This window comes from Aricia agestis, chromosome Z (assembly GCF_905147365.1).
Source record: "Aricia agestis chromosome Z, ilAriAges1.1, whole genome shotgun sequence".
NCBI classification, from domain to species: Eukaryota; Metazoa; Arthropoda; class Insecta; order Lepidoptera; family Lycaenidae; genus Aricia; species Aricia agestis.
The window spans coordinates 40,854,286-40,867,125 of NC_056428.1; the positions used below are offsets into that span (position 1 = coordinate 40,854,286).

At 36.9% G+C, this 12,840-nt stretch overlaps 1 protein-coding gene across 1 annotated transcript in view; it reads left to right on the forward strand.

Annotated features, from left to right (window-relative positions):
- Positions 1-12,840, forward strand: part of LOC121739464 — a 155,139-nt gene that overhangs the window by 47,193 nt on the left and 95,106 nt on the right. Inside the window, exon 7 of the mRNA XM_042131951.1 lies at positions 881-1,000. Coding sequence (XP_041987885.1) covers positions 881-1,000 — 120 coding nt within the window. The remainder of the gene's footprint in view (positions 1-880; positions 1,001-12,840) is intronic.

The following is a 12,840-nucleotide window of genomic DNA, read 5'->3' on the forward strand; positions in this document are numbered from 1 at the left end:
TTACTTAACCCATCTTTTTCTTTAGTTTTACGACTCTTTAATCTGGTTGGCCAAATAGAAATTTGTATTTTCGTTTGTTATTGTAACATTTTAGCGTTAGACGTTGCAATAACAAAACTCTCGATCGCTCAATACTACTAGTCCAATTTTGTCAAATTCAGCATAGACATAAAAGTGACTACGGGCCACGGGGCAGAATATAGGTATATTTTTCCGATGTCCTGTGATTTAATTTTACACGTACTCCGTACTAAATCCGTTAGTGCCTTATCACACTGGTGATTAGCGAGCGATTTGAAAGCGACGCGACTGCGCAGCGCACACGCCGCGATTGCGCGGCGTGCACGTCGCGACAGCGCAACGTCGTCGTGGCGTAGCGTGGACGCCATTTTGTACACTCGTCTACACAGATTATTATTACATATAGTAGACTCGTCTAGGGAGTGACGTCAGAATCCATTTTGCTGCTGAGTGTCCAAAACGCCGAAGGCAAGCTGCGTGCACGCCGCGCAATCGTGGCGTCATCGCGGCGTGTGCGCTGGGCAGTCGCGTCGCTTTCAAATCGCTCGCTAATCGCCATTGTGATAAGGCCCTAAGACCTATTCTTGTAACTTGAATGTGCTTCGAGCGCACCACACTTAGTGGGCCCCTAGACGATTGAACAATATATTGAACAATTTATTTGACAATAATATTTTTTTATTTCTTTATATTATCACCTTTTATAATAATATTGAAAAGCGGGCTCGTTCTATATCAACCCTAGACGGTCAATAATATTGCACAATAAAATTGATCGTCTAGGGGCCCGCTTACACATTATGTTGAAGCAACATTCCACGCATGAGAATGCAGCCCCAGTATACAGTTTTTTTTACAGTACTACCACACAGTGACGGCGTCTGCGTCGCGTCGGCCGTCGGCCATGGCGAAGGTGATGGACATATTCCGCGGACGAGCCGCCCCCGCCGCGCCCGACCCCGCCGAGAAGCGACGCATTGTGAGTACATACTTTATACTACAGTTGAAACTCGATTATCCGACCCTGAAGCTGAAGCACCTCGGGGGTATGTGGGACTCTTACCCACCAAAACCACCTGCGGTTTGCCTTCAGCCGTATACGGAGGGATACGGCTGAAGGCAAACCGAGGGTCTACCTACCGAGGGTCTACCTCGGAAAGGGACCGGACTTCCACCAAAATTAGGGAACGGAGGGCAGGTTCCCATCCTGACCCGGAGCCCCGTGGGACGGAAGTTATTGAAGGTTCGCATAGCGACGCCTCCACACTCTCACACGCCGGCGGAGCGATTATCCGACCCTCAGTTATACTAGAATAGTCATAACTAAGGAGTACCTCGACTTCAAACAAACGAGCGAATATACGCGAGTTGGGCGCGACTGTACACTTTCAACATGTTTCATAATGCTGAGCATTAGCGCATTAGTACGGCGCGCGCCGGCCGATATGACATCTCTTCTGAGTCGGCCTATTAATTAGTTCTGTTTACTCTAGTTATACGGATTCGCGTTTATTCGGACTGCCCTCTGAAAATGTATTGCTTAACGATTTCTCAATAAACATTGATTTTCAGCGTTTTTGACAAACACAACATTATGCCCGCATTTTTAGTTTTTTCATTAATGAATATCTGGCATCTACATCAGTAATTGCAAACCTTCTCGTATCATCGTGCTATTTTTGTAGAAAAATATCAGCGAGGTCACAGATGTGCCCTCTAACCATATTTTTTAATTATTTTGGTGCGTATTCAAAGTTGTGGTGCCCTGAGAGTTGAGACCATATTAACACACACTAGAAGGGGCAGGTCTATTTCACAGCATATCAGTGCTTCTTTGTAGTGTGCCACAGCCGAGCTAGCACGGCCACCAGTAGAAATGCGAAAGTATGGACAAACTGTGGACATAAACTTAAGGTCCGTTCTGATCTTTACCGCGGCTAATCGCGACCAACAAAAATTCAATTAAAATGCCACTTAATGACAGACTATACAATGTGTCCCGACACCAGTGTCCGATCCTTTAATGTCGTGATATATTGCATATTTTATCGACAAATTGGCCCTCAAAATTTTTTTCTCTCTCATGGTTGTAAAATGGAAAGGCAATAGCGTGTAAATAGCTAAATTGCCTGCGGGATAATACAAAGTTCTCAAAAAAAAAAAAACCGGCCAAGTGCGAGTCGGACTCGCGCACCGAGGGTTCCGACAGCTTAAAGGTATTATAGACCTGAGTATTTGGTATGAATTTCAATTTAATACCTCTACGCGTTTATGAGGAAATGGGTAGTAAGTTTAAAATTATTAAAAAAAAATATATTATGTGATGTAACTAAAAATTTATGGTTTTCGTAATTTTTCCTTTATCTATGCTATAAGACGTTGCTTCGTACCAAATTTCAAGATTCTGAGTTCACGGGAAGCACCCTGTAGGTTTTGATTCCCTTGCAAGTGTCGAAAATTTGCGGCATAAACGGCTGTATCTTTTGATTGCGTTGGCTTAGAAGTTTGATTTTTTCACAGCTTCAAGGGACAGTAGACCTGAGTAATTGATATAAATTTCAGCTTCATACCTCCACGCGTTCCTGAGAAAAAGGGTCTTGACAGACGGACGGACGGACAGACGGACAACAAAGTGATCCTATAAGGGTTCCGTTTTTTCCTTTTGAGGTACGGAACCCTAAAAACACTCCGGAATCCGTATCATGCCCGACTAACCTGTTCCATAGTCAGCAGGGGTGCTCATCAGGCAATTGCAGTAGCAGCAAGCCCGTTGGATCTTGTAGGAGCAAGATGATTGTCTTCTGTAGCGCGTGGTCCGCTCCGGAGCGTAGCTGAAGTACTCTTGAATTTTGATGCACTTTGGTCGGCCGACCACACAAAAAGTTCACAGCGATTATATTGAAAAACCAAAGGGGAAAGAAACTTGAAATTCCAGCTGGATTAAGCCTTTTCAAGGAAAAATTATCAGAACAAAATTTTCTCGTATGCCATCAAACCCGGTCCGCGGCTAAAGGCCGCCAGCAAACACTTGTCATCTGTCAAGTGTCAAAGATATGTATTCTTCGTCTTCTTCCGACAGTGGTGAATTGCCATATTATGTTAAAGGTTCATCCAACGGTTGATGAACAGAAACTCCCAAACTGAGCTACATCCTAACAGTGGAAATCAAACACAACACAAATCCAGAGTGTAATTTGAGAACTTATTATTTAATTATTAAGGAAAATAAGGAAATATAATATATTAAATTATAACAAAATTAAGTGCACAACCAGCAGCCATTTTAGTTTTTCTCGGGCTTTCACACTAATCTGACCAGAACTGCTCTTGTAAATATCCTATGAAGATAAAAAAGGTCTTATTTGATAGCTAAATTTGTGGACTACGCTTACACAGGCAATATGTTATAAATTTCGTGGAATTAAACATAGAAAAACCCAAGTTGACCCAATGATACCTTTTTTATCTTCATAAGATATTTACATGTGAAGTACTGGTCAGATTAGTGTGAAAGCTCGAGAAAAATTAAAATGGCTGCCATTTTACAACCGTGAGAGAGAGAAAAAAATTTAGAGCCAATTTGTCGATAAAATATGCCATAGATCATGACATTAAAGGATCGGACACCGGTGTCGGAACACATTGTATATATTTGTAATAAAGTAGGATATTATTTGAATTCTCAGGACTATAGTCTGTCATAAAGTGGCATTTTAATTGAATTTTTTGGAACGAAAAAAGATCGGTACTTCACCTTAAGTTTATCTCCACAGTTTGTCTATACTTTCGTATTTCTACTGGTGGCCGTGCTAGCTCGGGCTGGTGGCAATAGTGCTGTCGGTTCGCCATTCCAGATTTACATAGTAAGCTGTCAATTTGAATTCACTTATGCAAGCTTACAATTACGTACATATCAACTAGGAATTGGGCACAGAACGCTGCGTATAATATGTAAAGGAGATGTGCAATATACAGGATGGTCCAATTAGTGACGTCAACAATTTTTTTTAGATTCCTCGTACCTGGGGGTATCCGAAAATACCCCATGCATCAGCAACTTTTCTTAGTTTTCGAGTTATGAGTTATAATCTTTTTTGTGTATTTTTAATAATTGCTGCCAGCGAGGTATCAAAAATTCATATCTTTTTTCGTAGTGGGTATTTTGCAGTCTTTTTTGTGACATGATTTGTCTTTAATGCTGTTTTATTAAAAAAAAACCGGCCAAGTGCGAGTCGGACTCGCGCACCGAGGGTTCCGACAGCTTAAAGGTATTATAGACCTGAGTATTTGGTATGAATTTCAATTTAATACCTCTACGCGTTTATGAGGAAATGGGTAGTAAGTTTAAAATTATTAAAAAAAATATATTATGTGATGTAACTAAAAATTTATGGTTTTCGTAATTTTTCCTTTATCTATGCTATAAGACGTTGCTTCGTACCAAATTTCAAGATTCTGAGTTCACGGGAAGCACCCTGTAGGTTTTGATTCCCTTGCAAGTGTCGAAAATTTGCGGCATAAACGGCTGTATCTTTTGATTGCGTTGGCTTAGAAGTTTGATTTTTTCACAGCTTCAAGGGACAGTAGACCTGAGTAATTGATATAAATTTCAGCTTCATACCTCCACGCGTTCCTGAGAAAAAGGGTCTTGACAGACGGACGGACGGACAGACGGACAACAAAGTGATCCTATAAGGGTTCCGTTTTTTCCTTTTGAGGTACGGAACCCTAAAAACTCAGCTTCCTGCAATTACCTTAGCTTAACTAGCCTTTTTTGAGTAACTTAAGTTACTCAAAAAAGGCTTGATAGTCAGAAGTTTAGTTTTTAGTAGGATTTAAGTACTCAAAATAATAAATCCTAATTGATAGTTAGTTTAGACTATTTTTTACCTAAAAAAAATATGTTTTTGAGTCTTTCTGCGGTATGAAGCTCAATGATCCTTGTAATTTCAAGTACTTTTTTCTGTTGTCTAAGTTACCAGAAAATCTATCTATCTAATATATTTATACGTGGGAGAGCCATGCTTCGGCACGAATGGGCCGGCTCGACCAACGAAATACCACGTTCTCACAGAAAACCGGCGTGAAACAGCGCTTGCGCTGTGTTTCGCCCAGTGAGTTTACCGGAGGCCCAATCCCCTACCCTATTCCCTTCCCTACCCTCCCCTATAATTCCCTTCCCTTCCCATGCCTACCCTCCCCTATTACCCTATTCCCCATTAAAAGGCCGGCAACGCACCTGCAGCTCTTCTGATGCTGCGAGTGTCCATGGGCGACGGAAGTTGCTTCCCATCAGGTGACCCGTTTGCTCGTTTGCCCCTTTATTTCATAAAAAAATCTCTTAAATGTTTTCATCGTTGCCTGTTCTAGTCACAATAGATCGAATGTATATCAGAACTCCCTATAGACCAGTCCAAAACCAAAATAATGTGATCAAATCAACCCAATATTACGCCGATGCGATCAGTAAAACGGCTCCAGGAGAGCAACCAGTCTCTAGAAACCGGCCAAACCGTGCAGAGGAGTTTCCATTAAGATGGTCCGTATAAATATCAAAACATTTTGTTTTCCAGTATCCCGATCTCGAAAATGCGGACGGTTGCTTTCTCATGATTTTTGGAAAATTGACCATTAGATTTAGACTTCCACAAAAATTCATGTTTGTGGAAGTCTAACGCCATCTAGTATCGAGCAGGAGTTTTATGTTGTCTTTGTTCTCCGAGTGGTTCCGCTGGTTGACGCTAAATGGCAGTGTGTGTCCGTAACAATATGTACCAAAAATTTTTAAGCGCCTGTTTTTAACAAAAAATTTAGGGCCTGTTTCACCGCTTCCTGAAAAAGTGCCAGATGGGCTCTATCCACGATTTTTTTTACAGATTTTCCATACGCTATCCGTCAAGTTAACTGGTGGATAGGGAAGAGAGGATTTCGGGACAAGCTCGAGCGTGCTAGATTAAGCTTGTATATGCTTCGGACATGTATCTAGTTATCATGGTATAGAAATCAGATTTCTCACGTCCACCACCTGTTTCACCACCTCCGGTCCGGATAAGTGCCGGACACTGTTTCAATTTTTTTTTTAAATATTGAAATGCCATCGGATCTGTCAGATTAAGATAGGGGATGTTTAGTTTACCCCAAAGTAGCTTCCATATAAAGCACTGACGATTCGAAGGTTAGGTAAGCCTGTAGGGACATTTTAAAATATAAAAAAATAAAGCGTTATATTTTCCTAAGCTTCGCTGATATTTTATTTTGCACCAAACTCAATGATTTAGTCCGTGTTGTCTAAAATATATTTATAATTTACGGTTAAAGATTTTAAAATTTATTTTTATTTAAATAAGCAATTTTCTGGATATATTTTCTTTTTCAAAACTTTAAAATGACTGCAGTTTCTGAACCCACGGCTAAAATAAAAAACGCTCTTTATCAGTTTTACCTAATGTAAAAATCCTAATAGGTGTCCATGACGCTCGAGTGACTACAGAAATAGCACCTTCCCCTCCCCTACTACTAGACTAGATGACGCCGACAACTCTATTGCGCCAAAATTATCGTACATTTTTCTAGCTCAAAAAGTATCCTTTAACCGCACTATAAATTATACTATTTAAATACAATGTGATACTTACGCAAAATAAAAAGGAATGTAAAACAATACTTTTGAAATCATTATAATAACTAAAACAGAAATGCGAGGGTTGTTAAAATTAATTAACGTCTCTGGAAAGTTCCACGAGTATTGCACTGCCTTGGTAAATTATTTATATTATATAAACTGAATATTTTATTGCTAACATATTTAAATAATAGTATTTGAGTTTCTATAGTAAACCTCTTGGTTAGGTTAGCAAAATAAATTATATTTTATCTACTGCCTACTATTACAAACATGCGGAGAAATGTTACGTTTAAAGTATATGACCTAGGTCATAAAAAAACACTACAAACAAAAGAAAAGGAAAAAATCACAATTATATTGTATTTTCTTAAAAATCTACTAAGTACATTATTTTGAATTTTATGGAGTTTATAAACCTCATATTTACATATGAAATTATAGTGTAATTGAATTATTATTTTGTAGATCATTATCTTGCAAGAATCAGAAATATTAACTGAAAGCAAAAATCTGAATGTCGGATTGCCGCATTAAGGATTAGTTTATCATTTGTATACTTTGGGCTTCTATGTTTCTATGTGATATGCCCTAACGTTAATGAATTTGCCCACACAAAGTTCATAATTGTGATTTGTATAGCTAAGTATCCCAGCTTTATGAATTTTTCCATACAGTAAAAACAAGAAGTCTTTCAGCACTGCTACATTCCCAGTGAACTCTATACAGAGTGTAACAAAACTATAGTTTGTGCGTTTTAAGATGATATGGGTGACACATTATAATTATTGACAATAGTAGGGAATTTATCTAACAAAAATTAATCGATAATTTAAAAATATCGAATAACTTCGTAAAGGAATTGCAATCGAAATTATCGATTTCGTACTGACGTTTCAGAGTGGCGCCGGCGCGGCGATTTAAAATGGCCGCCCTTTTTATCGATTTGATTTCGATTCAACAGTGTCTCATTGGCATAAGTTCCGTTTCATGCATCTGACATTTTTCAAATATTTTCGTAACAATAATTTTCACAGTTAATATAATTTATAATTTTATATTAATAAGTTAGCATTTAGCAACTTTTCATTTTTATTAATTTACAATTATAGGAAACATTTGTTTTTGTAGATGAAGTATAATTTATTATATTTTGTTTTTTTTTTGTTTTCTTGTAAAAAAATCCGTAGCAAGGAATATGAGAAGTGTCACCCATATCATCTTAAAACGCACAAACTATAAGTGATTACTTATACTTTAGGGTGTGTATGGGTCCCCTATATAGATTAAAGAGTTCTCTGTGCAAGTAGGAGATCTGAAAGTGTAACTTTTTTTCACCTTTGTATGGAAAAATTCATGACGCGCGGGCGCTTGCCCATACAAATCACCAAAAATAATAATTGCTCTTTCAGCGCTGCTACTTTCACAGTTAACTTTATGTAAGGAACACGTGCAAACCCTAAAGTATTATCACTTAGTTTTGTAACACCCTCTATAAGGGACACGTAAATACCCTATCATGTTTGATTTGTTATATTCTCCGAGCCAAAACAACTCTTGAATAAAGGTATAGATTGTCTATACCTTTACTCTCAAGAGTTGTTTTGGCTCGGAGATTTTCTGATGATGATACCGCTTGGAAAAGGTTCTCTAAGACCCAACTGAGCCATTCGGAATTAAACCTAAAATAATATCAAGGCTTTTCTTACATAAATACGTAGAATATAATATAACTCAGATATATGCACTAGCGACCCGCCCCGGCTTCGCACGGGTATATGATATATTATAGCCTATGTCACTCACTGAAGAAATGATTAAAATCGATTCAGTAGCTTTTAATTATATTCATAACTACCCGTGGCCCGCATTGGTCGGTACCGCCGCAAAAGCTAAGTCCCGCAAATTTTAAATATGTAATATCTTCGAAAATATTCACTTAAATCCTACGAATAATAAAAACTACGTCGTTTAAATAATATGCTATAAAGGCCCATATAAACTAGGCCTTTACATCCGTTGTGGATGATTTATACAGTATTTTTCAGAGCGAAGTAACCACTCCTCAAATATTGTAGTGCCTGGGACAAGATTTTTAAATGTCCGTATGGTTGCCCAAGCGCATACGGCATTCTCGCATCATAGTCGGCCTAGTCCAGAGGAAAGAACTAGTCAATACATCTTATAAATCTCGTAGGGTTCAGCCTGCGTTTGCAATGTAAGCGGAAAAAAATGTAATTATTTACGACATCACATTAGAAACCCAAAAATTAACAGTACTAGAGATCGCCCAATGGTCGAAACTCGACCTTAGTTTCAACGACATTAGGACTACTACCTATATTTTGTAAAAAAATATTGACTTTATCATATTTTTTTTCATTTTTTTTAAATCGCAAAATGCTTGCAATTCATGTCTAGTCATTCGTACTAATTTGACATTCGTCAGTTTGACAGTTTTGACAATTCATTTGCTGAATTGATTGAGAGGAATTGCGACCATTTTAGCCCCGCAGTTCTGGAAATATTACATACATACGTGTCGAAATGATGACATCCCTTTTTTAAGTCGGATAATACCAGTCAATAGAACTGTCAAAAGCGATCTGTCAAAACAATGACGGTAGAGATTTTTGCGGCGTCAAGAGGCGCGCTATCATTGCATAACAGTCGGCCGCGTGATACCGTTATCGGCGCGCGCGCAGTAGCGATGGTGCCGCGAGATGGCCAACTACTTTCGATGGAAGAAGGGGAAGCGGGACGAGGATGTGTTATACTCTGAGAAGCCCCGGAGTAGGTCCCTGGACCCGCGCTCCCTCGAGCTCAGCGGCATCAAGCTGGTCGCGCAGTACCATCAGCTTAGCCAGGTAGGCTTTGAATAAGGAGGCTGTTAGAGTGGAGTAAAGTTGTTTTTTTTATAAAATAAGGGGGCAACGAGCAAACGGGTCACTTAATGGAAAGCAACTACCGTCGCCCATGGACACTCGCAACATTAGAAGAACATTAAAAGAATATGAGAGAAAAGCCTCGCGGCCTCAATTATTGTTAATAATAAAAAATAAAAATAAAACATTAAAAAGCGCTGCAGCCGGCCTTTAAAGCTACTTTAACGATGCTGTAGCGAATGTATTTTCCCCTACTAAAACAGTTTTTAGTTTAAAAGAATAGGTCGAATCTTTCAAAACTTAAGCGTTTTAAGTTGTCACTTAAAAAATATTAGACAATTCAATATAGAACCTTCCCTTTTGGAAAGTCGGGTATTTTGGTGGTCTATAAGACACTCTTTTTGTAAATAAGGCTTTTGTACCGGTCTCTGTAGATTTATTATTTAAATAATAATTGTGTTGTTATGAGTGTGTTAAATTAAATAGATTGTCTATCTGTTAGTGTCATAACATACAATAAAATTATTATTAAAGTGACAGTTCTAAATGAAAATCAGTGTTGTACAAAATGAGTGAAAATATGAGAAAAGTACTTGTTATCTACGTGTTATTTATTAGCGCGTATTTTTGTTATCTTAAATTGATTTATCATACATACTATTGTTAAATTGAAAGTAGACTACATAAACATTCATATTTTATTTGTATTGTTAATACTATGGAACCCGCAATCTAAGTTATCCTGCAGGAACCGTATATTTTTCTGTGATAACATAACCTACGTCCTTTCCTGGGATAGTTGTTTAATCGTGATGGTAGTCTAAATCTACTGAGGTCAACATGATCTTGTTTATCTTGTGCTACTATCATCTCTATACCTCAATAATATATTATAATATGTTACTACGTATTAAACTTTATGATAACAACAACTATATGACTGAAAATGCAACTTTGTGACAATGTAGTGATTATACGAGAGCGCCAGACACGGTAGTGATTATTATTATTATTATCAAATGGTATTTGTATCTTTGGCACGTCTTAGAAACTAAAGGGCTTGTTTTATTTGATATTGAGAGGCTAATATTAGATTCGTCTTGGTCAAAACAGTACATCTAATATGTAAAATATTCGTTTCACGGTGTATGTGCGCGAACTCCTCCAAAACGGCTCAACCGATTTTAATGAAATTTTTATGTAAGTACATTCATTAGGCCCGAGAAAAAGTTTTTATATAATTTAAATGGCTTGGCTAAACAACGTTTGCCTGGTCAGCTAGTTCCATTATATGTATTAAGTGAACACTTAAGTCACATAGTTGTGAGGCTATTTGTTACCCTACTATTTGCTCGGAAAATTCATCAACATTTTGTTCCGTCGCCGGGATTCAAGCCTCTGACTGGTTCGGGCGCAAAACCCCAATTAAATTTTTTTTCGCTTTTGATATCCAGAGCCCTGAGGAGAACCAAGACATGCAACGTCATACAATTTTGCGGTGTTTGTTTTATTGTACTCGTATATTACATGACTAGGTACTAGAAAAAGTAATTGTAGTCCGCTCAATTGCGGACCAATTATTATATTATTGTAAGCACCTAGAAGTAGCAAAATGTTGGAAGAGTAGGTGCTATGTTTTATAGATAAGTCTCGTTTATCTGTGAATACCTAAACATCTCGTTAAGTTTTATCTTATTTGCGCGTTATCTAGCCTAGTTCATGTATCAGTGTTTTGAACATTATACAATGTCGGCCGAACTAATTATTTTCACGACAATTTAGACCCCCGACCAAACACGTTGTCCACAACTTTTAGGATAGTTAATTCATCATCATCATCATCATATCAGCCTATAGTCGTCCACTGCTGGATATAGGCCTCTCTCAATGAACGCCAAGTTAATTATTAGGCACTAATTCACAGATAACTAAATAGTTACTGGGTAAACTTAACTCTAAAAACTTGGTCCCCAACATGTACTCGTACATTTTTTTAATCTGTGTATTTCCAAAAAACAAATTGTTTTCGCGGAATGTTGCTAAAAATAATAACAAACTAAATTTAAACTATGGATTTCCGCAAAGTAACGCCTGATTCCATTAACTAAGTTAATGAGGTGCAATACTTATACAAAACCTATGATGGTAATCTCATGTGAGATATTATACGTCATAAGGAGTTGCTTACTCTTATATCTTATATCTTTAAACGAGCAATTATTGTATATATATATATATATATATATATATATATATATATATATATATATATATATATATATATATATATATATATATATATATATATATATATATATATATATATATATATATATATATATATATATATATATATATATATAATTGGAATCTCGGAATCGGCTCCAACAATTTTCATGAAATTTAGTATATAGGGGGTTTCGGGGGCGATAAATCGATCTAGCTAGGAATCATTTCTAGAAAATGTCATTTTCATCGGATACCGAGCAAAGCTCGGTCAAACAGCTAGTTATAAATTATAATAGAACACTAATACAAATTGTTAGTTTTGACGGTCGACAGAATACCTATATAATAGGTGATAACTTTCTATGATATATTATATATTTAAGTACATCAAATAATATAAAATTTATATATTTAATATGTAAATATCACATTATATCATATCATACAAATAATATAAAATATATCACATTACTACTCTAGGAAATGATAATTTTAATTAAAGATATTTTGCCTAAAATGTTACATGGATAGTTTAAGTGTAATACGAGTACTTATGTTTCTGTATAGCTAGCTCTAAAGAGGATTAGTCCACTTTGTTCTATATTAGTTTGTAATGAGAATAATATAATTAATCAACTTAACATTCTTCTAATGAAAAGGAATAAACAAGACATCTATTTATACTGGAATCACAATATAGTATTACCATCTTTGTAAAGTACATTATGGTGATTAATAAGTTAATCCCTTGATCGTGGAAAAACGAAATACAATAGATTTCTATTGTTGTCTCAGTCGCCGGTGTCTTTATGGGGGTTGAGAGGTTGAATTTAATCTGTAATAATACTATAAAGCAAAAACTCACTAAATTACTTCCCGAAATTCCGAGAAAGGTTTATTGTTTCTATAAATGTTTCTATGCCGTAAAGTTGTACGCTTCCGGGACTATAAACTTATCTGATCCAAAGAAGTTGCAGGCAGTTTTTTAGGGTTCCATACCCAAAGGGTAAAAACGAGACCCTATTACTGAGACTTCGATGTCTGTCTCTAGGCTGTAACTCAAGAATGGTAATAGCTAGAGAG